The following is a 27,682-nucleotide window of genomic DNA, read 5'->3' as shown; positions in this document are numbered from 1 at the left end:
ACTGAATGAAGTTTCTTACACTGAAGTATATTTATTGTCAGTAAGACAACAGACGATTGGTCCATGAATTAAAAAAAACTGACAAACAACAAATCACTGCTTTATTCCCTGAGATTAGCTTGCCACTATTTTAATATTGTTGGTTTTCACAAGGCACATGAAAACAAGTGTTCAGAAATGTTTACAAATTGTTAGTTTGAACATTTGTACATTTTCAGGTTTACAGTTTAATTTCTCCTGCCAGCACCGAGTTATAAATATCTTGAGTGAGGGGAATGTATTTCTTCTGAGCCAAATCAAGGAAATAGAGAGGGTCCTGTATGAGGGCTGGATCAAAACCTTCTGCCACCAGTTTCACCTTTTTCAGTTTGAAGGTTCCTGTCATTTCCAAAGAATTCTGTAAGACAAACGCACTTTAATGAGACACCTGCATTTGCGTCTAGAAGTAATACGAGCAGTCATGCTGAATTTTTGAAACTGTTCATCTCACCTGAATGCGAATGAAATAAGGTCTGGCATAAACTGGAAGCAAATTGGATAAAACTTTACACGTGTCAACACAATCAAACTCTTTTCCCTCTGTTAGTGTGATGGCTGCCATCCCGATCCGTCCCTCGTGTCCTTGTGAAGGAATAAATTAAGACACTGCTTTTGACATCTATACAGCCATCAATAAAATGTTAGTATTTTCTCAAACTTTCAAACAAACCATTCTGCGTCAATGTTTACCTTTGACCGTAACACCATAGACATTTGCCTCTTCAATGCAATCCACCATTATTAGAATGTCTGATACTTCAGTTGTTGCTACGTTCTCTCCTTTCCATCTGTAATGCCAAAAAGCTGATCAGCTCAGTCTGTTGATGTCAGTGGTATACACTCACTTGACGAAACATGGTGCATGTGTGCCACTGAGGAGCGAGGTATTTCTAGATGTTCATTTCGTACACAGAATCTGGGTAAAATACCTGAAAGTGTCTCCAACTCGATCCTGAAAGTAGACAAAGTTTTCGTGATCTACCTTCAGCAAATCCCCGCTGTTAAAATACAGATCTCCTTTAACAAAAACATCTCTGAGTCTCTTCTTCTCCGTCTGCTGCTCGTTTCCAGCGTAACCAACAAAGGGAGACTTTTTGGTGATTTTCCCAACCAACAGTCCAGTCTCACCTGCAGGAGAGTTTTCATCACTACAACTGGAATGAATCAGGATGAACGAATGTCTTACCACAGCTAATCATTTGAATTGACTTTTAACCTGAACAGCAGAAGGTGACTGACCTTGAGCAGCTTGAACACAAAGTCCATCTGCATTCCTCACAGGCTCTTCTTTCTCGATATCAAACTTGATGAGGGCGTAAGGGAACAGATTCTAACCAGCACAACTGAAAATTAGCTCCATCTGAATGTGAGGTGTCCTGTTTTAAATTGCATTTCAACATAGTAAGACCTTACCCTATGGAGGATGTTGACACGGCCCACCACGCCAACCTTCGAGGTGTAGTTAATAAAGCCAATATTTCCCTCCGTGGCAGCGTAGAGCTCCCTGACATAAATATTTCCAAAGCGCTTGAGGAATTCATTCCAAACATCAGCTCGTACACCATTACCTATAGCAATCCTCACCTTATGGTCTTTGTCATTGTCTTTCTGTTAACACAAAACACGTTTTCTCCTTACATGGGTGTTATCTCAGCAAAGTGCAAATCATTCAAGAAAATCAAAGCCAACAACATGCAGCCTTAAAGTGTGAAGAGATTTCCATGTATTTGTAAACATAATAGTGTAAATTCCAAAAGAAGACAAAATACTGACCTTTGGTGTATTGCAGAGGTAACGCATTGTTTCCCCAATGTACTGCATCACTGTAACATTGTACTTTCTGCAGTCATCCCAGAACTGAGAGGCAGAAAATTTCCGTCTCAGAATAACAGAATTACCTAAAAAAAAAGATTAAGGGTCACATGTCACATATGAACACGGTGCAGGACTTGCTGATCACATTCACACACAAATTACACACTACATATTCTATAAAAATATATACAAGAATTATAACCTAGATAGATCAGCTGCAATAACATATCCAATATATCTATATAATATAAATAATATTCTAAAAATAATACTGTCGCAACACATTGTGGCTCTCAAACCTTTTTTTCTGTATTTTATAGCATTTAAGCACCATCAGATCGTTGAATTAACATCTCCTATAAACTTCTTATTTCAGAGATATACGGGTTCTTACGAAAGTGACAATATAATACAGTATTAAATGGGAGAAAAATGAAACCTTTACCTCTTTCCATACAACCAGTCAGTCCTATTAGAAACCCAGCACTGTGGTAGAGGGGCAGATTTATATAAAACACATCATCAGCAGTGACTCCAGAAACACCCTGAATGAAGGACGCTGCCCACATCCTCTCCTGAGTGATCAGAGCTGCTTTAGGGAGACCTGCACCCAAATCGAGAAGTTTTAATGGCCAGTGTTACCTAAACTGACGTTTCTTTGATGATGCTTGCCTTCGTTGTGATAGAGGCCAGCTTATATGTAAATATGTATATGTATATTGCTGTTGTTGGAACAAAACTTCATATCTCCATTATTACATTACATTACATTTAGCAGACACTTTTATTATTATTATATTATAAACATATAGTCAGAATCAAACTGTGGATATATAGAAATTATACATTATACTATACACACACATGTATATATACACACACATATATATACACACATATATACATACACACACAATATACAGTATATATATATATATATATACACATACATATATTATACACAATTCCAATTCCAATGAAGTTGGGACGTTGTGTAACACAAATAAAAACGGAATATGATGATTTGCAAATCCTTTTCAACCTATATTTAACTGAATACACTACAAAGACAAGATATTTAATGTTCAAACAGATAAACTTTATATAAACTTTATTGTTTTTTGCAAATATTCACTCATTTTGAATTTGATGCCTGCAACACGTTGGGACAGGAGTAACAAAAGACTGGGAAAGTTGAGGAATGCTCAAAAAACACCTATTCGGAACATTCAACAGGTGAACAAGTTAATTTGAAACAGGTGAGTGTCATGATTGGGTATAAAGGGAGCGTCCCTGAAAGGCTCAGTCGTTCACAAGTAAGGACGGGGCGAGGTTCACCACTTTGTGAACAACTGAGTGAGCAAATAGTCCAACAGTTTAAGAACAACGTTTCTCAACATGCAGTTGCAAGGAATTTAGGGATTTCATCATCTATAGTACATAATATCATCAAAACATTCAGAGAATCTGGAGAAATCTCTGCAAGTAAGCGGCAAGGCAGAAAACCAACATTGAATGCCCGTGACCTTCGATCCCTCAGGCAGCATTGCATTAAAACCCACATCATTCTGTAACGGATATTACCACATGGTCTCAGGAACACTTCAGAAAACCACTGTCAGTGAACGCAGTTTGTCGCTCCATCTACAAGTGCAAGTTAAAACTCTGCCATGCAAAGCGAAAGCCACATATCAACAACACCCAGAAACACCGCTGGCTTCTCTGGGCCCGAGCTCATCTGAGATGGACTGATGCAAAGTGGAAAAGCGTCCTGTGGTCTGACGAGTCCACATTTCAAAATGTTTTTGGAAATCATGGACATCGTGTCCTCTGGGCCAAAGAGGAAAGGGACTGTCTGGATTGTTATCAGCATCACATCTGTGAATGCACCATTAATGCTGAAAGGTACATACATGTTTTGGAGCAACATATGCTGCCATCCAAGCAACGTCTTTTTCAGGGATGTCCCTGCTTATTTCAGCAAGACAATGCCAAGCCACATTCTGCACGTGTTACAACAGCATGGCTTCGTAGTAAAAGAGTGCGGGTACTAAACTGGCCTGCCTGCAGTCCAGATCTGTCTCCCACTGAAAATCTGTGGCGCATTATGAAGCGCAAAATACAACAACAGAGACCCCGGACTGTTGAGCAACTGTTGAGCAAAGTTGTACATCAAGAAAGAATGGGAAAGAATTCCACCTACAAAGCTTCAACGATTAGTGTCCTCAGTTCCCAATCACGTATTGAGTGTCGTTAAAAGGAAAGGTGATGTAACACAGTGGTAAACATGCCCCTGTCCCAACTTCTTTGGAATCCATTTGAACGTTAAATATCTTGTCTTTGTAGTGTATTCAATTGAATATAGGTTGAAAAGGATTTGCAAATCATCGTATTCTGTTTTTATTTGTTTTACACAATGTCCCAACTTCATTGGAACTGGGGTTATATAAAGGTGTGTATACATATATATATATATATATATATATATATATATATATATATATATATATATATATATATATATATATATATATATATATAGAGAGAGAGAGAGAGAGAGAGAGAGAGAGAGAGAGAGAGAGAGAGAGAGAGAGAGAGAGAGAGAGAGAGATTTGGGGTTTTAGCAATTACTTATAGATCACGGAATAAAAATATTCTGATTCCGATTTAACTTATTCTGTCTGTTACCTGTCGTTCCGGATGTGTAGATGTAGAGAGCTGTGCTCTTAAGGTGAAGATTGGCTCTGAATGAAGGAGACAGGGGTTCATCTGATGCCTGTTTAATGGCCTGAGAGATGCTCTTAATGCCATCAGTGCTGCACTCATCACTGAGAAGGTACACGCGGATGCCCTTCTCTTTTAAAGCAGGCAGAATCTCTTCCACAGCACCACGGAGCTCTGCAATAACACAACACACATGCTGAACAATTCAAACCTGCACAGAAAATAAAGACAGTCCAGGTGCTCTTAGTGCGACATCATGTCCCCCCTTAAACCCCTGAGGGCCTACATGGACCCAACCATCAGTTCTCTCTCATCGCTACACAAGACTAGCTTCACAGCTGTTACTGAATAATGTGTGCTAGTTACTGAAGAGCAAATCATGGGATTAAATAAGTGAATAATAAGCCTGTAATTTAAGGGGAACTCCACCATTTTTTCTAAGTTCTGCAGAATACTTTGGTCATAAACAAAGTAGTTCAAAGTGAATCAGAATTGTTCACAGTGGTGGTGATAGGAACCAGAAGTCTGATGAATTTAATGCCTGGAATCTCCCTTATAGAAAGTTATCATACAAAGGGGTTATGAATACACTGCCTGATACCTGGGATACTGTTTGGTGATAGTCTTATGATATGACTTTGGCCTAAAACATCTTGTTAAACCAATTATTTAACCCATTCATGGTGGTGGGATACAACCAGGGCACTGTGAGGCAAAATAGTCTGGAATGAAACTTTTTTCCCCCAGATTTTTCGCTATTTTACCACAATCAAAATTACTTATAAAAACCCAGAAGACACATGTAGATTCACTGGTGGTTTCGGAGAGTAAATTAAAAGGCTATACTTGTGTTTTATACATTGTGACCCCTGGTTCCTATCATCACCACTGCAAACACATCATTCTCTGCGTTTCTCTACAGTGAACCACCTCACACCAAATCACCCAGAACAACTGTTTCCACCTCAAGAACTGAATTATTCACAAATCGAGGGACAAATCGGTGGAATTCCCCTTTAAGGCGTTAGGACCTGTGCAGAGAAGTGTAATAAACAAGCTGCTATTAAGATCTGCAAGTGAGAAATTGTTAACCCTCCTATCGTCCTCAAATATAATAACAAAATTGACCCCAGGGACATTTACCTCCAGAAAATGATTTACAGAATATTGTTGACCACGTTTGTGTGACAGGCACTTTGTTTATTTGTTGAATACATAAATAAAGCCTTGAAAATCAGTGATTTGACCTGTCCTCTAGCGCCACCATCAGGCCAAACCTTTAAATTAGAATGAATTTATCTTGAATTTTTCATACAAATCTTCTCAAATTTACTTCTCAACGTTAATGACCACAAGTCTTGTTTTGGTGATGGTGGATAGGACCTTTACTGTAGCGCCACCATCAGAAAAAACTTTCAGGTTGAGAGCACATTCATGACTCTCACAGAACGACCATGTTGATTAATGTTGGTGACTCCCCCTTTCCTCTCATAAACATATTTATTTACTTATTTTTTTATTTACATATTTTTTATTTACTATTTTTTGTAATATATTTGTGTCTAGTTACTTTAAAATCTCGCTCACCCCTCCTCTTTTGTTATCCGAGCTTGGGACCAGCAGTGGCAGTTTTTTTTGTGGGGGGGACCATTTGTGAGACAGATGTGCAGAGTGTGTGTGCATGCTCCTTGCAGACATATTTTTTGCGTTTTGAACAGGTTACCCCGGAGGACGACCAATGCGTGCAATACGTGTTCAGCACATTTAAAAATATCATCATGACAATTTTATGCTTTATCAGTGGTCCCCATCAAATTAGGAAAAGTCATGAAATATGAAGCAAAAGAAAAAAAAAGTTAACAACTACTTTTTGAATGACAAACATTGAATGGGGTCAAATTGACCCCAAGGACGATAGGAAGGCTAACACTGTGAGATGACACTGTCAGCTGTATCTGCTGCTGGTTTAACCATTGACCGAGTCTGAAGCTGATCAAAGATCTAGGCCGTGCAGCAGAGAGCAGACAGAGCAGTCACATGTGCGCGGATCACACAGAAGACACTACAGACGCGTTACCTTCGGCCGCAACGAGCACGCGCGCGCCGCAGCAGGAGAAGCAGTGCAGAAGCGACTTGGATCGGATGTTGAAGTTGAGCAGAGCAGCCGCGCAGCCTAACTTGGCTAAGCCGAGCCAAGTCCAAGCAAAGCAGGGCTCGTTCCCCAAAAACATGGCAACCGTGTCCCCCTCTTTAAGACCAACGACGGCCCTCAGCGCGTTCGCAACCTTGTTGCTTTCCCTGTCCACATCCGAGTACGAGTAGGTCTTTCCCTCGAAGTGGATGAAGGGCTTGAGCGGGTGTCTCCTCACGGAGTCCAAGAAACAGTCCAGGATGCTGTATAAAGGAGTTCTCCTCTTGTACTTTTCTAACCTGACTCCGAAGCGCGCCACTCTAAGCATGTAGATGCAGTCCTGGAGAAAGTATGGACACAGGGTCTGTAGAAGAGCCGGCAGCAGAGCCAGCCCGGCCAGCAGACTGAACCACACGTACATGTTTAAGCTGAACGAGCTGCGGCGCTGAAATGTTCCTGAGAAAAATCGGGCGTAGCGCAGCTGCGCAGAACTTAAAATTCCTGGAGCGCATATAGGCACAAGTTCAGGGATATAGGGAGCCAAAGGGATTCCATCACACAGCCCCGCCCCTGCCTCAGCGGTCTATAACCCCGCCCCCGCTGCCCCGGCATTCTTTAGCCCCGCCCCCGTGTTTCACAACTTTGTATCCCATATCGAACCGCAAATCCAGTTCCAAGTAGAAGATGAAGACGAAGCTGATTATCTCTGGTGAGGTGCAGTATAAAGTCAGACTAAAGCCAAAGCACGGGATCTGACAAAACTGCTTTCTGTGGCGGGGGATTTTTTCCTATCTGTATTTTGTAATTATAGGTTATTAACACGGCACATGCACTTGCAAAAGTTTGAACATACCCAGGCAAATTACGTTTTATTCATGGCATGTATTTGCTGATTTTAACAGTGTAGTGTCCGTTGTTTATTTGCTGAGTTTACCAGTGTGGTGTCCTGCTGTTTATTTGCTGAGTTTAACAGTGTAGTGTCCTGCTGTTTATTTGCTGAGTTTAACAGTGTAGTGTCCTGTTGTTTATTTGCTGAGTTTAACAGTGTAGTGTCCTGCTGTTTATTTGCTGAGTTTAACAGTGTAGTGTCCTGCTGTTTATTTGCTGAGTTTAACAGTGAGGTGTCCTGTTGTTTATTTGCTGAGTTTAACAGTGTAGTGTCCTGCTGTTTATTTGCTGAGTTTAACAGTGTAGTGTCCTGCTGTTTATTTGCTGAGTTTAACAGTGTAGTGTCCAGTTTATTTGCTGAGTTTAACAGTGTAGTGTCCTGTTGTTTATTTGCTGAGTTTAACAGTGTAGTGTCCGGTTTATTTGCTGAGTTTAACAGTGTAGTGTCCGGTTTATTTGCTGAGTTTACCAGTGTAGTGTCCGGTTTATTTGTTGAGTTTAACAGTGTAGTGTCCTGCTGTTTATTTGCTGAGTTTAACAGTGTAGTGTCCTGCTGTTTATTTGCTGAGTTTAACAGTGTAGTGTCCTGCTGTTTATTTGCTGAGTTTAACAGTGTAGTGTCCAGTTTATTTGCTGAGTTTAACAGTGTAGTGTCCTGTTGTTTATTTGCTGAGTTTAACAGTGTAGTGTCCGGTTTATTTGCTGAGTTTAACAGTGAAGTGTCCGGTTTATTTGCTGAGTTTACCAGTGTAGTGTCCGGTTTATTTGTTGAGTTTAACAGTGTAGTGTCCTGCTGTTTATTTGCTGAGTTTAACAGTGTAGTGTCCTGCTGTTTATTTGCTGAGTTTAACAGTGCAGTGTCCTGTTGTTTATTTGCTGAGTTTAACAGTGTAGTGTCCGGTTTATTTGCTGAGTTTAACAGTGTAGTGTCCGGTTTATTTGCTGAGTTTACCAGTGTAGTGTCCTCCTGTTTATTTGCTCAGTTTAACAGTGTAGTGTCCGGTTTATTTGCTGAGTTTAACAGTGTAGTGTCCTGCTGTTTATTTGCTGAGTTTAACAGTGTAGTGTCCTGCTGTTTATTTGCTGAGTTTAACAGTGTAGTGTCCTGTTGTTTATTTGCTGAGTTTAACAGTGAGGTGTCCTGTTGTTTGTTTGCTCAGTTTAACAGTGAAGTGTCCTGTTGTTTGTTTGCTCAGTTTAACAGTGTAGTGTCCTGCTGTTTATTTGCTGAGTTTAACAGTGTAGTGTCCAGTTTATTTGCTGAGTTTAACAGTGTAGTGTCCGGTTTATTTGCTGAGTTTACCAGTGTAGTGTCTGGTTTATTTGCTGAGTTTAACAGTGTAGTGTCCTGCTGTTTATTTGCTGAGTTTAACAGTGTAGTGTCCTGCTGTTTATTTGCTGAGTTTAACAGTGTAGTGTCCTGTTTATTTGCTGAGTTTACCAGTGTAGTGTGTTGCTGTTTATTTGCTGAGTTTACCAGTGTAGTGTGTTGCTGTTTATTTGCTGAGTTTAACAGTGTAGTGTGTTGCTGTTTATTTGCTGAGTTTAACAGTGTAGTGTCCTGTTGTTTATTTGCTGAGTTTAACAGTGTAGTGTGTTTCTGTTTATTTGCTGAGTTTAACAGTGTAGTGTGTTTCTGTTTATTTGCTGAGTTTAACAGTGTAGTGTCCGGTTTATTTGCTGAGTTTAACAGTGTAGTGTCCGGTTTATTTGCTGAGTTTACCAGTGTAGTGTGTTGCTGTTTATTTGCTGAGTTTAACAGTGTAGTGTCCTGTTGTTTGTTTGCTCAGTTTAACAGTGAAGTGTCCTGTTGTTTGTTTGCTCAGTTTAACAGTGAAGTGTACTGTTGTTTGTTTGCTCAGTTTAACAGTGTAGTGTCCTGCTGTTTATTTGCTGAGTTTAACAGTGTAGTGTCCTGCTGTTTATTTGCTGAGTTTAACAGTGTAGTGTCCTGTTGTTTATTTGCTGAGTTTAACAGTGAGGTGTCCTGTTGTTTGTTTGCTCAGTTTAACAGTGAAGTGTCCTGTTGTTTGTTTGCTCAGTTTAACAGTGTAGTGTCCTGCTGTTTATTTGCTGAGTTTAACAGTGTAGTGTCCAGTTTATTTGCTGAGTTTAACAGTGTAGTGTCCGGTTTATTTGCTGAGTTTACCAGTGTAGTGTCTGGTTTATTTGCTGAGTTTAACAGTGTAGTGTCCTGCTGTTTATTTGCTGAGTTTAACAGTGTAGTGTCCTGCTGTTTATTTGCTGAGTTTAACAGTGTAGTGTCCTGTTTATTTGCTGAGTTTACCAGTGTAGTGTGTTGCTGTTTATTTGCTGAGTTTAACAGTGTAGTGTCCTGCTGTTTATTTGCTGAGTTTAACAGTGTAGTGTCCTGTTTATTTGCTGAGTTTACCAGTGTAGTGTGTTTCTGTTTATTTGCTGAGTTTAACAGTGTAGTGTGTTGCTGTTTATTTGCTGAGTTTAACAGTGTAGTGTCCGGTTTATTTGCTGAGTTTAACAGTGTAGTGTCCGGTTTATTTGCTGAGTTTACCAGTGTAGTGTCCTGTTGTTTGTTTGCTCAGTTTAACAGTGAAGTGTCCTGTTGTTTGTTTGCTCAGTTTAACAGTGAAGTGTACTGTTGTTTGTTTGCTCAGTTTAACAGTGTAGTGTCCTGTTGTTTGTTTGCTCAGTTTAACAGTGAAGTGTCCTGTTGTAGGGTTTAAATTATTTGCACATCATTGTATTTTGTTTTATTTACATTTTGCCTCTGAACTGTTTTGGAAATGGCTTTGTAATTTGCAGTGCCAAAGGATCACTACATTTATACACCCATGAATACAAACATTAAATCCTAACGTTTGAACATCCCTGGTTAAATTGTGTTTTGTTGATTTTCTGAGTGAAAATAAGTTAATGATCCTTTCGAGGGAGAAAACAAACATGGCATTTATTTGCTAATTATTTGCTGGGTTTAACAACATAAAATATGTGCAGGATTAAGCCGCTGTGGTGACCCTGAGCGGTAAAGCTAGTGCTCCATCTCCAGTCTCCACGAACCCATTGATAACCTCAGATGATTTCCTGAAAAGGTTCTTGTTTTGCTGAACACCTACTCTGTTCTTCTATTCTTCACAAAAATGTCTAAAGTCAAACAGAGTTAATTATTTAACTCCACTGCCTGCCAAATTTACACAATGATGAGTGTTACAGTGTGTGAATAGATTTCACGTAAGCTGAATGTTTCAAAAAGATTTTTTAAACATATATTTTTTTAAAGTGCACTTTTTTGAGAAACTTTTTGGCTGGCCCTGGGCATTGGCCATGTGGTAGATCCAGCCATGCGTTTAATGTTTTTTTTTACCCCTCATATGCTTGATACACCAAATCAACAGTGCAATTGTGCAGAAGTGTGTTCTCTGTTAAAGACCAACAACAAAACTTCATTTTTCAAACAAAAGACCAACAACAAAACTTCACCCTGGTTTTGCACACAACTATATAAATATATAGTTGAGTCATGAAAGAAACAAAATTTTAATACTAAACTTTTTAATTTTACAAATTAGACTGAACATACTGACAAATAAAAATTCTATTTCTATTGGCTGGTGGGAAGACACTGAAGCTCTTGTGGAGTCTTTTAAAGTCTAATTCTAGCCTATGCTATAAAAGCCTGAAGAATCCAGACTGTGACCCACTAGACAGCTGGAACCAGCATACAGCTCCTTATCTGTTTTCATACTTTAATTACAAAAAGCTTTAAAAGCTCTGAATAGACTCAGGCCTTTCATAAGGACCACCTACACATTTTAAATATTCAAAACATAAAAATCCAGTTTCCCAGCCCCAGCTTAAGGCTCACACAATACAAAACTTATGTCCAATGGTGATTCATGATTGGCAGTGTTCTTTAGTCCAAGACTTTGGGGTTTATCTATGTCTGGGAAACGTGCTTTTTGTCATTAACAGCACATTGATGGTTCTGTAGCTAACGGAACTGGGCAGGACTATATTATTTGACATCGTAAAGTAACATGATTAATAAGAACTGCGTGTAGTTAGGGTTGCTTTCAATGGTAAACAAAACAGCACAAGTTCTTATAGGTCCACTGCTGAAATAATCTAAAGAGAAAAAACACAAAATAGTTGCTAGGGACGCACCAATACCCATGACGATACTGATACCTGATCCTCAATATTGGCTGATATTGACTATTGATACCAAGTATCAATCCCAATATCGATACTAACTCTACCTAACCTAACTAGCGTGTAAGTCCTGATGTTCACACAGTTGATACACTGATATGGTGACAGTTTGCTGTATTCACCACTGCTCACGCTACATTACTATAATCTGACAGTTTATGTATGGCAACTAGGCTAGTCTATCCATACACTGCACTTTTCTTTACTGTTTTTACAGGAATCAAATTGTGAATTGTACAAAATAAAATTATTAATATTTAACCATAATTTCAAATAGTTTATCATATACTTGTAGTGCCCCCACTGATATTTGTTACTTGTTTCTTCATCTGACTGCACTTACAAAACAACTCAAATAACCTGAAGGCTTTACTTTTTACATCTATTTCAAAACCCTACTTATACACTATTTCCAAAAGTATTCAGCTGTCTGCCTTCACACACACATATGAACTTGAGTGACATCCCATTTTTAAGCCATAGGGTTTAATATGATGTTGGCCCACCCTTTGCAGCTATAGACCACTGTAGTCGTGTCCTCAGTACAATTTAGAAAATATAATTTCAATGGATTATGGTACAGTTATGTTCCCTGACTAAAGGTACTAGGATGTACCCCTGACAAGAGGGGTACTGCCCCAGTGATAGTGTTGTACCTTTTCTGAGAGTGTAAAATGTACCTGCACTCTGCACTGTGCACCTGCACTGGCTGATCCAGTACAGACTCACTGCCAATAAACTGATTCAGGCTCTCAGAATATCCTGATTATTCTTTTTCTAAATGGCAGTAACATTTTTCTGTGGACATTTGGCGGCTTTTTTTTTTTTTAAACTTTTCCCCGTTCCACCCGCCATTTAATGCGGAATAACATCCACTGACCCCACTGTCATTTTACATGGCCGAGTTGCTGTTGTTCCCAGTTGCTTCTACTTTGTTATAATACCACTTACAGTTGACTGTAGAATATTTAGTAGTGAGGAAATTTCACGTCTGGACTTGTTGCACAGCTGACTATCACGGTACCATGCTGGAATTCACTGAGCTCCTGAGAGCGACCTATTCTTTCACAAATGTTTGTAGAAGCAGTCTGCAGGCCTAGGCGCTTGGTTTTATACACCTGTGGCCATGGAAGTGACTAGAACACCTGAATTCAATCATTTGGATGGGTGAGTGAAAACCTTTGGCAGTATAGTGTATAACTGTGCTGTACAATTGCACTTGATAAAAAGAAAAGGAAAGAAAAAAAAATAAAAAAATAAATAAATCCTACTTACAACTTTAAAAGGTGTTCCAAAGTTACATGCTTTCAGTTATAATTAACAGTGCATCAAGACTGGGACTTAAGTATTTTAGCAGATGAGTAAACTTTAATTATAAAAATCTCATTGCATGAAAATTTAAAAAAAAAAAAAAAAAAGTACACGTACACACACACACACACACACGTACACACACACACACACACACACACGTACACACACACGTACACACACACGTACACACACACACACACACACACACACACACACACACACACACACACACACACACACACACACACAAATATTCAGTCAAAGCACAGTGATAAAACATGTGAACAGACAAGCAGACACAATTTCATTTCTGAATCAGTGACAAAGGGCTGTCAAACCCACTGTCCTGCTGGCAGATTTTCAGTTCTGAGAATAAACTCTTAGGACATAGTCTATGGATCCTCTCTCCCTCAGAGCCTGGGGTTGGCTCTCTGCTCTTTTTCGATTTATGGCCTGCGCCCTGCTTGGGTTTGACATAAGCGGACTTTTTAACAATCTCTTTGTAAACAGTTACATCAGAGTTATCACCTAAACAGCTTTCAAAGTCCAGATTGTCTACAGATGGGTTCATCAGAGAGTTCGGCCTCACTGGCTCTGCATTTCTGCTGGGGTAGGAAGAGGTCAGGTGAATGATGTTGGTAAAGGTGGAGCCATTACTGGACAAACTCCAGTCGCTCTGGCCATCATCTCTTACTGGCGCCTCTTCAATCAAGAAAGACTCAACAGCCACCTGAGGGGTCAAACGCTCGTTGGCTTTTCCTGATTCTGTTCCACTGAAGTACATCTCTCTACTCTGCTTCCTGAATGTAACATTAGCATTGCTAACAACATCAATATGTGCAGTGTATGATGCAAAATCAACAAGCGGTTTGGGTTCAGTCGTGAGGTGTTCAGTCACCTCAGGGCCTTTACCACCATTTGCCCTCGCTGATTTTTTGAGGTCCACCTGGGGGCCCTTGCCTGCGGGTGTGATTCCTTTCAGCTTGGATTTTTGGGTTGCATACTCTGATTCAGCGACAGAATGGCTTTGATGGGTTTGTTCCGTCTCACAGTTTTCTTGGGACTCCGCTCTGAAAGACAGGCTTTCAATTGAGGCAGCACCTGACACTTTGGTACCATGGTCATTAGCAGAATTCTCTGCATTCAGTGAGAGATCTATGACAGAAGAGAAACATCATTAGGCAACTGTGAGTACAGTGTCTAAATAAATAAATACACACACACACACACACACACACACACACACACACACACACACACACACACACACTATGACCACCTCCTTGTTTCTATGCTCATTGTCCATTTTATCAGCTCCATTCATACCCTGTTCTTCAGTGGTCAAAACCACCATGGACCAATCACAGAGCAGGTGTGGGTGGTGGATCATTCTCAAACCAACATTGACAAGGTTGTGTGTTGTTCTGAGTAGATCAGACACAGCTGTGCTGCTGGTCATAAATGTTATGCCTGATCAGTGTGTAGACACTGACACACACCTAGTACTACTACTATTGATAAAACAATTGGAAATAAGCTGATAATTGCTTCATTTTATTGGAGAGATGTTTAAATTTTTAGGTTTAGATTTGATATTTTGAACCGATATTCGATATTTACTATATTCCAGAAGAGCAGAACATTAAGGTGACATTGGGTTACTTTGCTAAAACGTCAGTATTTTATAGAGTGTATTGTATTACCGCTTTGCAATATATGCACATACATATATACATTTATCCATAACGCTAAATCAAGGCGTTTCAATTTCTACATTTTAAAACTTTATGTATTGACAGTAGCAGATACGCACGTGAAAAATATCAGAAATCAGTCCACAATTATGCTTTTGCAGCAACAAAAGATAACAAAAACAATACCTTGAACATTCTGATTTCTCTGAAGCTTCTTTTTGGCTAGAGGAGTCTCTAGTACTTTGGCCATGGCAGCCAGTTTACTGGCAGCATTGATGATTTTCTTCTCTGCACTGGCAGAAGCAGATGACAATAAGAGTATGAAGCAGTAAGAAGGAGCACCAAACACTGCATGCAAGGATGGACAATCAAAAGAAAACAGCGACAGAAATGACAAACCAAACTTACCCAGTGCTCTGGCCTCCGTCCTCCAACAGCTCCTGCAGGCATGTGAGGTAGTACCTGCGCATCCTGCGGGCTGTGTCCTGCCTCTCTCTCAGGACCTCCACTCTGATTAGCTCAGCAGCCCGCTCTTTGCTCTCCTGAAGGTAACACAGCATATCACCTGCACAAAACATAGTATGCCAGGGTAAACCTACCACAGTCCACCACCACCACATATACTATCAGTGTCACCAAGTAAATCAGCATAATGTCCTTCAGGCATAAAAAAAATATATAAAATACAAATGTAATTTCACAACAGTGAAGTATAAAAAAAAACCTGTTCAGAGAAGATTTAGAGAAATGTACAGACCTCTGATTTTTTGTACTGCTTTCATATATTGCTCCTTCATTTCTTCAAGGCCAGCTTGGAGATTTTGATTGTCTGCACCACTGTAACATGTACATCACATTAATCTACCTTGGAAAGTGAAATGTGGAAATGAGTTCTATCTGGCCAAAAAACAAAAGCACAAACCATGATTCTTTGCATGCTGACAATTTGACCTCAAGTGCCTTTGTATGGGCTTCCCTCTCTTTGCGTAAGGTTTCATCATGCTCTTCTGCAATGGATAAGGGGAACAAACAATAACTAAAGTTAAGTGGGGTTAAATAATGATATCTGTGACTTGTGAAACCATTAAGAAATTCACAGTAATGTAATATCTTGGCAATAGACATGGCTGTGTGCCATGTTTTGTTACTGAGTATTGCAACAGTCAAATGATATCTGTAGCAATATGGAAAAATTCACTACAAATTACTGTACAGAATCTTCCCTAGAAAATCTAATCCAGCTCAAAACAGTGCTTAATCCACATTACATTACCAATTGCTATCCACTGAACACATTTAAAGAAAAGGAGGTGCAGTTTATATGGCCCAAAAAAAAAAAAATATTTGTCCAGATAAATATGATTTATATGACAAGGAGCACTACATACTCTTCAGTTGTTACCTTTCAGGTTGTGCAAAGTGCTCTTGTGCTCTCTGACAGTGCGCTGAAGTTGGCGGCAAGCCTTTTCCAGATGCCTCTGAAGGTCCTGATTCTTCTTCTGGAGCTTGCCCATACTTTCAGTACAGCCCTTACTATTACACACCCCTTCCTTCCTCTGGGCCACCGTGCCTGTTGAGCAGTAGATGCAAGTTAGCACTCTTCCTCAAATCAGATAATGGGAGATTATTTTTGTAAAGTATAGCACACACACATACTACGTATTTGACTAAGCTCCTTCTCATGTTGCTCTTGGGTTTCCTGCAGCACACTTCTCAACTTATCCTCACTGCTCTGGAGCATAGGCAAGGGGGGAGAAAAAAAATAAATTACACATGATACATTTGTGCATACCATCTTTATACTACAATAACACAACAAAGGGCAAACATATCTGGAAAATATGGGCCAGAATAGGCCAAAAATACTCACTGGCCAATTTATTGGGTACACCTTAATAGTAAGGTTGGACCCCCCTTTGCCTTAGGAACTGCCTTAATTCTTTGTGGAACACTTTCAACAAGGTATTGGAAACATTCCTCAGAGATTTTGTTTATTTATTTGAGTTACTGTTGCCTTTCTATCATCTCGAACCAGTCTGCCCATTCTCCTCTGACCACTAATATCAACAAGGCATTTTCGTTCTCACAAATGCCGCTCACTGGATATTTTCTCTTTTTCAGACCATTCTCTGTAAACCCTAGAGATGGTTGTGTGTGAAAATGCCAGTAGATCAGCAGTTTCTGAAATACTCAGACCAGCCTGTCTGGCACCAACAACCATGCCACGTTCAAAGTCACTTAAATCACCTTTCTTCTCCATTCTGATGCTCGGTTTGCACTTCAGCAAGTTGTCTTGACCACCTCTACATGCCTAAATGCATTGAGTTGCGGCCATGTGATTGGCTGATTAGCTATTTCTGTTAACAAGCAAATGAACATTGGACCTAATAAAAGTGGCCAGTGAGTGTATACTGTAATTGTTAAATGAAATGCAAAGTTTTTACATTTCTATGAGATACCCAAAATATTTATTTGACCCAGCCTGTCAGATGACATTACAAACCTTTTCCCACTCCTGCCTACTGTGGGCTACAGCTTTAGACAGTGTATCCCTGCACAGGTCTCTCAGTTTGGCTCTCAGACCACCTTCCCTGCTGCCTCGGTCCTCAGCTCCCCCTCTGCTGACATCCTGAATCTCCTTCAGCACCTCCTTTATCTCAGCAAGAACATGATCTTTGACGCGCTGCTGCTCTTCCCGCAACCTCAAGTGAACAGTTAGCATTTTTAATATATTACCTACAGTAAACATTGGACAGCGTGCACATGCACAATCTGTTTTACAGGATAACAGCACCATGTTTTGTTTAATGTTGTGGCCTTTGTCTCTTATCATTACCTGGTCTCTTGACTCCTCCAGCTTTCCTCCTTGCTCCTCAGGGTCATTTGTAGGTCATCCTGGCCTTGTCTGAAGGCCTCTTCCCGAGCCTGCTCTAGTTTCTTCTCCAGCTGAGCCTTCAGCTGCATGTTCAGGCAGGAGATCTCCTGCTGTTTGTCCTTGCTCCACATGACTCTGGCTGCAGAGAGCTCAGCTTTCAGGAGAGCAGTGTGCTCCTCACTGGAACGTTCTAGCTGTGTGTTCAGAGAGAGCACCTTGTCCTGAAGCTCTTGGTTTCGTTTCATATAGTCCTCCAGCTCCTTTTGTTTTTCACTGAGTGCCTTCTGCCATTTGTCTTCTGCTGTTTTTATGGCTGAAGATACCTGGAGCATTCAGATGTGAAGAGACTTTGACATGCAAGTAGCCCAATATCAAAAACAGTAGAATTCCACACCTTAATAACTGGCGAATAAATAAAATAAATAAAACAAAATAAAAGAACATACTTGCTTTTGAATATTGTCTTCTTGTACTGCCTCCCATTTTTCTCTCTCTGTCTGCAGGCAGGCTTTGTATTCTGGAAGGGTGGTCAGGTCTTGGAGCCAGCGAGCATGAGCCCTGGACACAGCACCTTCAACCTGAGAAAAGCAAGTCACATTGTGCCTTCCAACCCTTGTCATGCACAACACTATTTTTAACAGTATTCTAATCTTATTTTACCAAAACAGAAACATAATGAGCCTAAATTATTTAAATATTACCTTAATTTAAATATTGACACTTCATTTTTACACAACACCATGACTCAAATTTGTGACAAACAGACCTGTAATGTCATGTTCTGTACATGCTTCTGTTGCAGTTCTCTCTCTTTCTTCCTCAGTGCATCCTCCACTGCTTTGGACAGATTGCTGTCTGCCTCTCGTTGCAGAGCCACTCTCTGGGCATCAAGCCTTGCCTCCAACTGCTCCAGGGAGAAAATCTGAGCTGCTGACTCTTGGTAGTCTGTCTGAGATGAGCCCTCCTGGGTGTCTGCAGCTTGGGCTTTTTGACTCTCCTTCATAGCTTCCTCTAGTCTGAGTGCCCAGTTCTTCTCCAGCTATGTAAGTGGAGTTAAAATATATACTCAAGCACAGACACACAAATTACAACTTTCAGCTACAAAGGTAATCAATGACCATGGACTGCACTAACAAAATTATCATAATGTTTGAATGTATCAAAGACACAACCAAATTTCTGACCTCTTCCTTTTCTTGCTGCCAGCTCTGCTTGGCTGAGGTCAGTTGCGTGGCGACCTGCATTTGGATCTCAGTCTCCTTCTCTTCAGTCCACTGAGCTTCAAGCTGGTTAACAGTCTCCTGGTGCTGAGAGAGCAACTCAGCCTTCAATCTTTCCAAAGTTGTCTCGGTCTCTTCTCTTCTTCTTAGCTAGATAGAAGAGAGACAAAACAAACATTAGTGTATAGTATATTATATTACAATGTAACGTTACATACATGCATACATACACATTTATATACACACACATAATATACACAATAATGTAACAAAAACAGTTTAAGAAAAAGTGGAAAAAATAACCCAAAGCACATTCTAACATCTCTACATTTGAAAATCATGGAGATATAGATTTTAAAATTTCATGTGATTATTTGTTGCATGACTGTAAAATAAGTTACCTCTTTCTCTTTTAGTTTCTTCTCTTCCACTACCCTGCTCTGAAGGTTTTCTTCAAGTTTGTCCTTCTCCTTGCAAACAGAAATGTAACATTCCTGCACTGTTAAGACCTCTTGACCGAGTTCAGCCAATTTTGACCTGAGGAGAGGGGACACGAGAGACGGTTTATATAATGAACCTTAAGGAGAACAATTAGTATTCAAATCGGTTCTGAACAATTAGATAACATGCAGATGAGTTCTACAGAGTAAAGAGCAGTGAGATGTATTGCATGTAATGATCTTACTCCAGCTGCTTGATTTGCTGCTCATGTTGGGTAGTGAGCTGCTCCACCTGAGTTGTATGTTGCTGTGCGAGTTCTGCACGGACACGATGTACTACATCATCCCTGTACTGCTGCTGGACTCTCTCATACCTCAAACACACACACACACACACACACACACACACACACACACACACACACACACACACACACACACACACACACACACACACACACACACACACACACACACACACACACACGTTTTAAATGATAATCTACCATCAGTCAGGAAGAATTAAACTATCCAGTTTGTCAAAAGTAACCATCAAAACAGCTGCTAACTTCTTTCGCTCACCATTTCTTCAGGTATTCAAAAAGACCCATCAATTCCTCACCTCTCTGCAGCCTCCTGTTTCTCCTGGTCAAGCTCCTGAATCATCTCCCTCATCTTGGTGCAAAGCTCAGAATTAGCTGCTTTGACCTTCTCCTCACTCTGCTTCAGCTCCTTATTTCGCACCTCAAGGGTCTGACATTTACATACAATTTTAATACACACATTCAGGCCAGCACTGTGAGTTTCCATGTTTTGGATAGACAACGACAGGTTTGAGAAACACACAGACCTCTACTCTCTTTTGCAGGATCTGTCGTTCCTCTTCTAGTTTTATAAGCTCTTTTTGAGAAACTGTGTTCGATGGCTCCAACAGCTTTTCTAGGCTGCTTTCTCTCACCTACAATAAAGGATATTAAGCTCTGGCACTGAGGTTTACAGGGCGATCACTCAATTTAGTAAAAACACAAGGGTATTGCTATGCAAAGCACATCACCATGTCTTTAGCCCTCATCTCCACTCCATCAAGCTGAGTCTGTAGCAGTTCCACACGATTTTGTGAGGTCCTCAGCTCCTCCTGTAACTGAGAGATCTTTTGCCTCTTGGTTTTCAGCTGTGACAGGCATCGCTGTAGCTCAATCTTGAGCTCTCTCACCAAATCCTCCTTAAGAAGACTGGAATCTGGTAGTACTGTTGTGCTGAAACACAAGGCTTTATTTAATCACATTTCTACCTCAAGTCAAAATATTTCATTCATTTATGATCCACTGTCATATCACACAGCATAAACATATTACCTATGATTCCTGCCATTTTTCCAGTTAACTTTCTTGATACCCAGATCTATATAAGACTCTGACAGTTGGTTTTCCCAGTCTGTGTTGGAATCAAAAGAAACGGCTCCAAGCTTGACAGCAGACTCATACAGGGTGATCTGCTCTTTCAACTCATTCAATTCTTCCTGTGGAGAAAAAAAAAAAAAAAAAAAAAAAGAGGTGACAAGACATGTATTTATTATAAAATCACTACTTTATGTTTAACATACAACATGGACAGACAAAAAGAAAGACCGGTTAACTTGCCTGCAGTGCTTTGTTCATGTTCGCACTGATGTTCTGGCTAGACTGTGCCTGCTGTAGCTTTATTTGCATCTGGCTCATTTCTTGCACAGACCCTAAAAAAAAAAAAAAAAAAAAAAAAAAAAAAAAAAAAAAAAAAAAAAGGACAGATTATGAATGCAGGGATGCTCTAGAAGACAAGATCTAAGCTAACCTAAGCTCATAGAATACTTCATGAGAAAAATTTATAATCCATGACATATGGCACACAAGATGACCCTTGAGTTACATTTCACATTAGGGTAATTACCAAACCACTCAACCCTGAAATTTTAATTTTGCTGAAGTGATTCAGCTGCATTAACATTTGCGCAGAAAAAGCACCGTTGACCCATGCGGTGACCACAGAAACACACAAATAAACGGGCACACACACACACACACACCAGTCTGAAGCAACTTGGCACACTGCTGCTGGCTCTCCTCCAAGCGCTGTGCGAGGGCATTGATGACTTTAGCTCTGTCCACCTGCTCCTCCTCCCTCTGCCTCTCCAGCAGCCTCACCTGCTCCCGCAGCCTCTGGGCCGCCTGCACCTGCAGAACACATACATACATACCTCTCTGCTTTTGTGCAAAACACAGCCCTTAGCCCACAGCCCATAATGGCTTGCAGTGTCCTGTACTGAAACTAAAATTATTTGGCGTTTTACTTTTTTTAAAAATTCATTTACACAAAAAAAAAAGTGCTGCTAGCATTTTTATTAACAAATTAAAAATAGCAGCCACTGACAGGACAGTGAGCTCCTTAAGGATAACATGATTGACAACTGTCTATTAAGCTTGATTCATTTTAATGTTAAATAATTGTCTTAAAGGATCAATGATTTTTTGTGAAGAGAAACTAAGATGGTTTAAGCAAGCTCTTTAATAGAGAGAGAAAAAAAAAAAAAAAAAAAAAGTGCAAACGTGGCATTCTATTATTTTTTTTTTTTTTTTTTCAGTGCATGCATGTCTTGCAACATCTTGTGTGACTTAAACGTCTGCACTGTTCTCCTGTATTATTTTTCTCTATTTAAGATCTCACAAACTATTTTTATGTTTTGTAAAAAATGTATGGGTCTTTTTTGAACAAAATCCAGTTTGATTCTGGCCTACACACTTACAAACCAATAGTTTGGACAGTTTTTCTTTTCAGGTCTGCTCTTGATCAATGCTTTTTACACCTTTCCTGACGCTACTGCAGTAATAATAATGCTATGAATTATAAAACTACATTAAAATTATATTATTAGCATAATCTATCTCTATATGCATGACCTTATGGAACACAAACTTCAGCCACATATATAACATCATTTTTTGCTTTAACAAAACTTGGGTCAGATCAGGTTTATCGAGAAAAACAACAAATTGAGCCTAGCTTCAGGGAGGCTCAAAAAGGATCTACTAAATCTGTTAATCACAGTCACATTTGGTATGATTTTACTTCTTCATAGCCTATATAAATCATATCATAATTATTAGTAGTCCACGTTTCAAAACACTGTGGTTAAATTGGAAAAGAGTAATTCATAAGTGGACTAACCTGTTCTTCCAGGCTCTGAGTAAGCGAGTCTTGTTTCTGCTGAAGGGCGAGTACTCTAGCCTCATGCTGTTCCCTTATGGCAGCCATGTCTCGGTCATGCTGCTCCCGTGCTCGTGTCAGCGTGTCAGAGCGACACAGCTCCATCATCTGCTGCTGCATGCTGTCTACTACTGCCTCTGCAACACGCTGCTTCTTCATGTTCTACACACACAACACAAAGTTAAAACAAGGGTTGAGCTTCATGTAGTTAGTTGTACATGTTCAGTATGATTTGTGTCTGCAATAAATCATTCATGAATCTGTATTTTTACCCCCTGTTCTCTCTCAGTAAGGGAATGGATTTGCTGCTCCAGAGACCTGACTTTGCCTTGTAGCTGAGATTCTCTTTCTTTTGCCTCCTCTATCAGATGACTGGACTCCTTCAGTGATATTGTCAGTCCTTCTTTTTCATCTAGACAAAAAACAAGAAATATGGCAATTCAGCACATCTTTTCTGAGCTCAATTCAAGAGGGTTACTTAATGGTTATGGTTGTCATAGCCTTGATTTCCAGGCGAATTCTCCTGCAATAGAATAATGTAACGAGGAACTTGGAAAAGGGTAAGAATTTATTAATTGTTGGTAAATGGTCAGAACAGTCATGTGTGACTTTCTGCTGACAGACAGGAGAGAACTAGCACAATAAACCACATTCTGCTATACTCAGTTGTACAGTAAAAATATTCCTTTGATAAAACGTGGAACTGAAGGCATCTGATACCAAGACCCAAGTTACTCTGACATAAGCTTACCTTTGACAATGGCAAACTGATGCTCCCAATATCTCATTTTACGCCTGCTGTCCTCCAGATTCTGTTCCAGGTCCTCAATCTGCCTAGACTGAGCCTTATTTAAAATCTCCAACTGAGCAAACTCCTGTGCATCAACAGTACCTAAAAAGACAAGAAACAATTAACACTTTAATTTCTGCACTCGTCATTACTCCTATTATGCCCTTGACAAAAATGACGACATGGAAATATGTCTGCCATCAATATAACTCACTTGGTGATGAGTGCAGAAAGTCTCTTTGAAGCTGGTCAAAATGGTCATTTTGTGCAGAAGACTTTGTGTTGAACATCTTTGGTTGACTTGTTGGATTATGTGGTCGGAAAGTGGCTTTGTAACAGCCAACAACTTTGCGCTCACTTATCCCATTATTAAAATTCTGGGAAAATTACATGGTAAATGAAAAATTGTAAAATTATTGTAACGACAGATGAGTATTAAATGCATTGAATTCAACTGTGTGCTTTAAATCACCCAGTCCAAAAAAAGTAATATTAAATATGCATTAAATTCCTTAAATCGTTCAAAAAAGGACCTCTACATGGGTCCACACATCAGCTCCTCATGCTCGTAACTACATAACCTGAAAATTATTCAGTACCTATGAAACTAATGTGTAACAGCTAATAAATAATAATTAATAACTGAGATATATGCCCCCATAGGGATTAAAAAACCTTACCTGAAAATGGTTTACAACATTCACATGTTCCCCATAGACTTGAGCATCTACCTTGGCCTCTACTCCATGGTACTCTGCCCCATGGTGGAGACCTGAGTGTGGGGAAGCATCCTGTTCATACCCCTCCTCATTAGATAAGTTATTGATGCCATTGGACTCTACTGTTTCTACAGAGGAGTAGACACAGTCATCAGACTTGTACTCATAGTTCTGGCCCTGATGTGGGTCCCAGACATGGAGTAAATGCTCTGTTCCACCCTGGAGATGATCAGCATGGCCGTTTGGCTGGGATGCTGTGCTGTCATAGGTGTGACCCTGATGATTGGACAGATCATCATCATCATCTTCAAAATTCTTCAGAGAGATGATTATTATAAATCTTAAAAACGATGAACGTGAGGTACTAGGATTGCATTTTTGTCAAAGAACTTAACATGAACTGAGAACTGAAAAATTATAAACTCACCTCTTCAGCAGGAGGTAGCCCTGGTCGATTTGACCATTTATGGTGTCCATTCAAAGAATGTGATCTGAAATATATTTAAAAACAACATGCTACAAAACATCAGAAATTTTTATAAAGCAAAATGTGAATGTTAAAATTAAGCAGTGTTTTGGGAGCAAGGCCCTTTGCTTTCAGTACCTGTTGTCTCCTTGGTGGCTGCAGGTTGAGTAGTCCAGCTCAGGGGATGAGCAGTCACGACTATCCTCCAGCATATCATCTGGAAGGTCGGTCAGGAGCTTATGCAGCTGGATGACACACAAGTTGTTCAGAGTTTGTGAAGTGAAACAATAACAAAATAAAACAACACAGAGATTTAGCAACTCTTAGGACACTATCAGGAAACTGATAAAAACGGCACCGCTCAGTTTCAAGACAAAAACAAATCACAATACACAGAAACTCTGCCTCTACAACATGGCATGTATGGAAAATACAACACAACGTATCGACAATTTAAATAATTTCAGGATCAGAAAAAGGAAGCATTCATAATCAATGACTGCTTTAAATGAACCCAGTAAGTAATTTAATAAAGTCAAAATTCAACAGGATTTCCTGACAGAAGAAAAGATGCAAGCCAAAGCAGATGGACTTACTCTCCATAAAGAGTCCCAAATGAATCTGACATCTTCCACTGTTCCCTCACACACAAAAACACCTTCACGTTCACGCATTTAGGCTAAACACACAGATCCTGCTGTAGTCACAGTTAACTTCAGGGACTGAACCACATGCTGCCGACTGGCTGGAGTTTATCTATATGAGTCATATGTTTCAGCAGGCGTAAACATGGGAGGGGAAAGGATGAGCCATTTGGTCTTCATTTTTTTGCTTTGTCCTGATCTAGAGTCTATTGTCAGCAATCAACCATATATTTTGGTTAACTGGAGCAGAAACATTCCTGCACTCCAGTGGGGGAAAAATACAGAACTGGTTCTTTCTGTGTATAGCCTACAGCTCAGCAAGGCATCATCCCATCTAAAGATATTCCTTGATCGTGGTCAACACATCAGGTTCAACAGTATGGCCCATTACAAATAATTTTTTGCCACTGGTTAGCCAGGCATTTGTTAAGCTGCTTCATTTAGGCTAAATCCAGAGAGCCATGAGAAAGCAGGCTATGTAGGGCAGAGAAGCACATGCTGAAAACTGCCACAGCAGACACACCTGACAACTCTTCACATGAACCAATAATGGCTCTGAAGCACCAAGCAGCAGATTACTTAAGAGTGAGTCAGAGCTTGCATGCAGGCATGTGATTGTAAGTATGTACTCTTTAAACACAAACCCCTCAAGGATTCCCCCACCTACTATCTTTGAAACAAAGAGATGGTTTATTAAAGCACACTGGCTGGGGAATGACTGGGGCTTCCATTCACCAGTTTTATACGTTTGTGCTTGACAACCTTATTCATACTGAGCAAAACAATTAAAATGGACAAAAACTGCATCTTATTTTACTTTCCACTATCTTCCTCATTAGATCAAAATGATGTAGTTTCTAGTTAACATGTTAATGTTACGACTGTGTAGATATTACAAAATACACAGAGACACAGTAAAAAGACTGAGATTAAGCATGTACATGAATAATTTTATTTTACTAAATTCAGCTTTTCAAAGCAAAAGAGGACAATTATCGCATACAAAAGCAGTAACAACTTTTGACTGGATTAAAAATTATTCAACATACTTTCCACGAGAAGTGGCATGAATTAAACTGAGTAAACAAATCAATAATCAATCAAATTAGCAATAAACAAAAGTAAACAACCTCCAAATTTATTTGTAAATAATATTTCTGGTGTTCTTGACCTGCACATGTGAGAGATGCATCTTTGACGAAAGGTAAAAACAGAACAGGGAGTTTTAACTGTTAAATTGTTGGCCTAATCAAAGGGATGTAAACTGTCTTATTCTGGTTGAACCCTTAACTATGTGAAAGTGAAGCTGAACCATCAATCACGCTTTACTTGGTCAAGCTAAGAAAACGACCTACACCGCTGACAGAAAGACAAACAGAATACAAAGCAAATGTTGAAACTGAGCCAATTGCGTGTTACTCACATTAAAATCAGCAATTGCTGAAACTGCTCTAACCGTTAGGCTTCGTGCTACAACAGGTCGTGATTCGAGATAGCCGGTGCTGGATATAATAAAAGACGAGTCACACCCTTCTTTGAATGGGCGTGTCTAGGGGAAGACTGATATTCTATGAGTGGCATTGTCAAAGTTCATTGAACTGCCAAGCAACAAATTCTGGTTAGAGAAAGGTTAAATTACCTCTTGCTCCCGTGCGTAATCTTCTTGATCGTATTCCTCCTCATCATCATGCTGCGTTTGTAAGGCAGCGCTATCGAAATCGATGGACATAGCTAACCAGCTGCTGTGTACAAAAGATAAAAAACAAAGTTTACAAGCGCAGCAACCGGCAAAAACATCGCTAATCAGCAGACTAGTCGAGCCGTTTGACGCGGTTTAGTGCGTCAACATCTGGTTAGTACAACATTTTAAAAATGTTTGTAGCCTCCTAAGTACTTGTTGGTTTTCTAGTAACAATGTGAGAGTGAATAAGGAACTTTTTCGTGTTAACGTTAACGTGAGTCGTTAGGTTAACACCGTTAGCTATAGCCATCTAGCTAACGTTCCTCACCGTTAGCACAAGCCGCGCTGTCACCAGGCTACCAACAACACAACACACTGCTAACATTAGCTAGGTTAACGAAAGGAGCAAACTTCAGAACAAATATGGTTCCCGCTTACCTTAAGCGTGTGAATAAAACGTCCACAGGCTTAAATACGTGTTAATTTCGTCGCAAAAACGTCGGCCGATGAATGAAGTTTATCCTGAGAGTGGTCAAAGCTGGTTAAAGTGCAAAATCAATGCAGCCTCCGAGTAAAACTGACAAACTGCGTTTCCTGGCCAACTTAGGTTTCAAAAAGCAGTTCCATTTTGAATGCAGAGGTCAGTTTTCGTTCAACTGCCGAACACACTCTTATATCCACGTTTCATCACTTAGTCCCGTCAGACGGTTTCACCGAGAAGTTAGCAGCCAACTGGACTGTAACTATAGCCGAGCAGCCCGTAGTTGAAACATGGCGCCCTGAGCAGCGGCAAAAATGCAGACCGCTGATTGGC

At 39.9% G+C, this 27,682-nt stretch overlaps 2 protein-coding genes across 5 annotated transcripts; both read right to left on the bottom strand.

Moving 5' to 3' along the window:
* Positions 1 to 11: 11 nt before the first annotated feature.
* LOC108414297 (very long-chain acyl-CoA synthetase-like) lies at positions 12 to 7,206 on the bottom strand. The gene is made up of 10 exons (XM_017687134.2): positions 6,656 to 7,206; positions 4,543 to 4,752; positions 2,300 to 2,458; positions 1,813 to 1,937; positions 1,453 to 1,647; positions 1,279 to 1,369; positions 969 to 1,167; positions 730 to 827; positions 491 to 621; positions 12 to 397 (listed from the first exon to the last, which is right to left on the bottom strand). Exons 1-10 carry the CDS (start codon positions 7,128 to 7,130, stop codon positions 221 to 223), a joined length of 1,860 nt encoding a protein of 619 aa, XP_017542623.1. The 5' UTR covers positions 7,131 to 7,206; the 3' UTR covers positions 12 to 220.
* Positions 7,207 to 13,277: 6,071 nt separating this feature from the next.
* cep152 (centrosomal protein 152) lies at positions 13,278 to 27,646 on the bottom strand. Of its 4 annotated transcripts, none has more exons than XM_017708295.2 (29): positions 27,307 to 27,646; positions 26,827 to 26,929; positions 24,682 to 24,788; positions 24,505 to 24,568; positions 24,039 to 24,353; positions 23,573 to 23,735; positions 23,320 to 23,460; positions 22,841 to 22,980; positions 22,530 to 22,730; positions 21,391 to 21,538; positions 20,969 to 21,060; positions 20,684 to 20,847; positions 20,383 to 20,584; positions 20,179 to 20,286; positions 19,951 to 20,081; positions 19,574 to 19,702; positions 19,290 to 19,425; positions 18,853 to 19,038; positions 18,435 to 18,707; positions 18,115 to 18,246; positions 17,630 to 17,991; positions 17,297 to 17,495; positions 16,450 to 16,525; positions 16,196 to 16,363; positions 15,716 to 15,800; positions 15,551 to 15,630; positions 15,202 to 15,358; positions 14,980 to 15,086; positions 13,278 to 14,254 (listed from the first exon to the last, which is right to left on the bottom strand). In XM_017708295.2, the coding sequence occupies exons 2-29, from the start codon at positions 26,914 to 26,916 to the stop codon at positions 13,404 to 13,406; spliced, it is 5,007 nt and encodes a 1,668-aa protein (XP_017563784.2). In that variant the 5' UTR covers positions 26,917 to 26,929; positions 27,307 to 27,646; the 3' UTR covers positions 13,278 to 13,403. The 4 variants fall into 4 exon arrangements, 3 of the variants coding, with proteins under 3 accessions (XP_017563784.2, XP_017563785.2, XP_037398385.1); XM_017708296.2 differs by having other exon boundaries at positions 26,827 to 26,926; XR_005130925.1 differs by having other exon boundaries at positions 14,124 to 14,254; positions 14,980 to 15,081.
* Positions 27,647 to 27,682: the final 36 nt, after the last annotated feature.

Source organism: Pygocentrus nattereri, chromosome 11, assembly GCF_015220715.1.
Source record: "Pygocentrus nattereri isolate fPygNat1 chromosome 11, fPygNat1.pri, whole genome shotgun sequence".
In the NCBI taxonomy this organism is placed as follows: Eukaryota; Metazoa; Chordata; class Actinopteri; order Characiformes; family Serrasalmidae; genus Pygocentrus; species Pygocentrus nattereri.
Note: the sequence above shows the minus strand (reverse complement) of the source record. Positions and strands in the feature narration are given on the sequence as shown.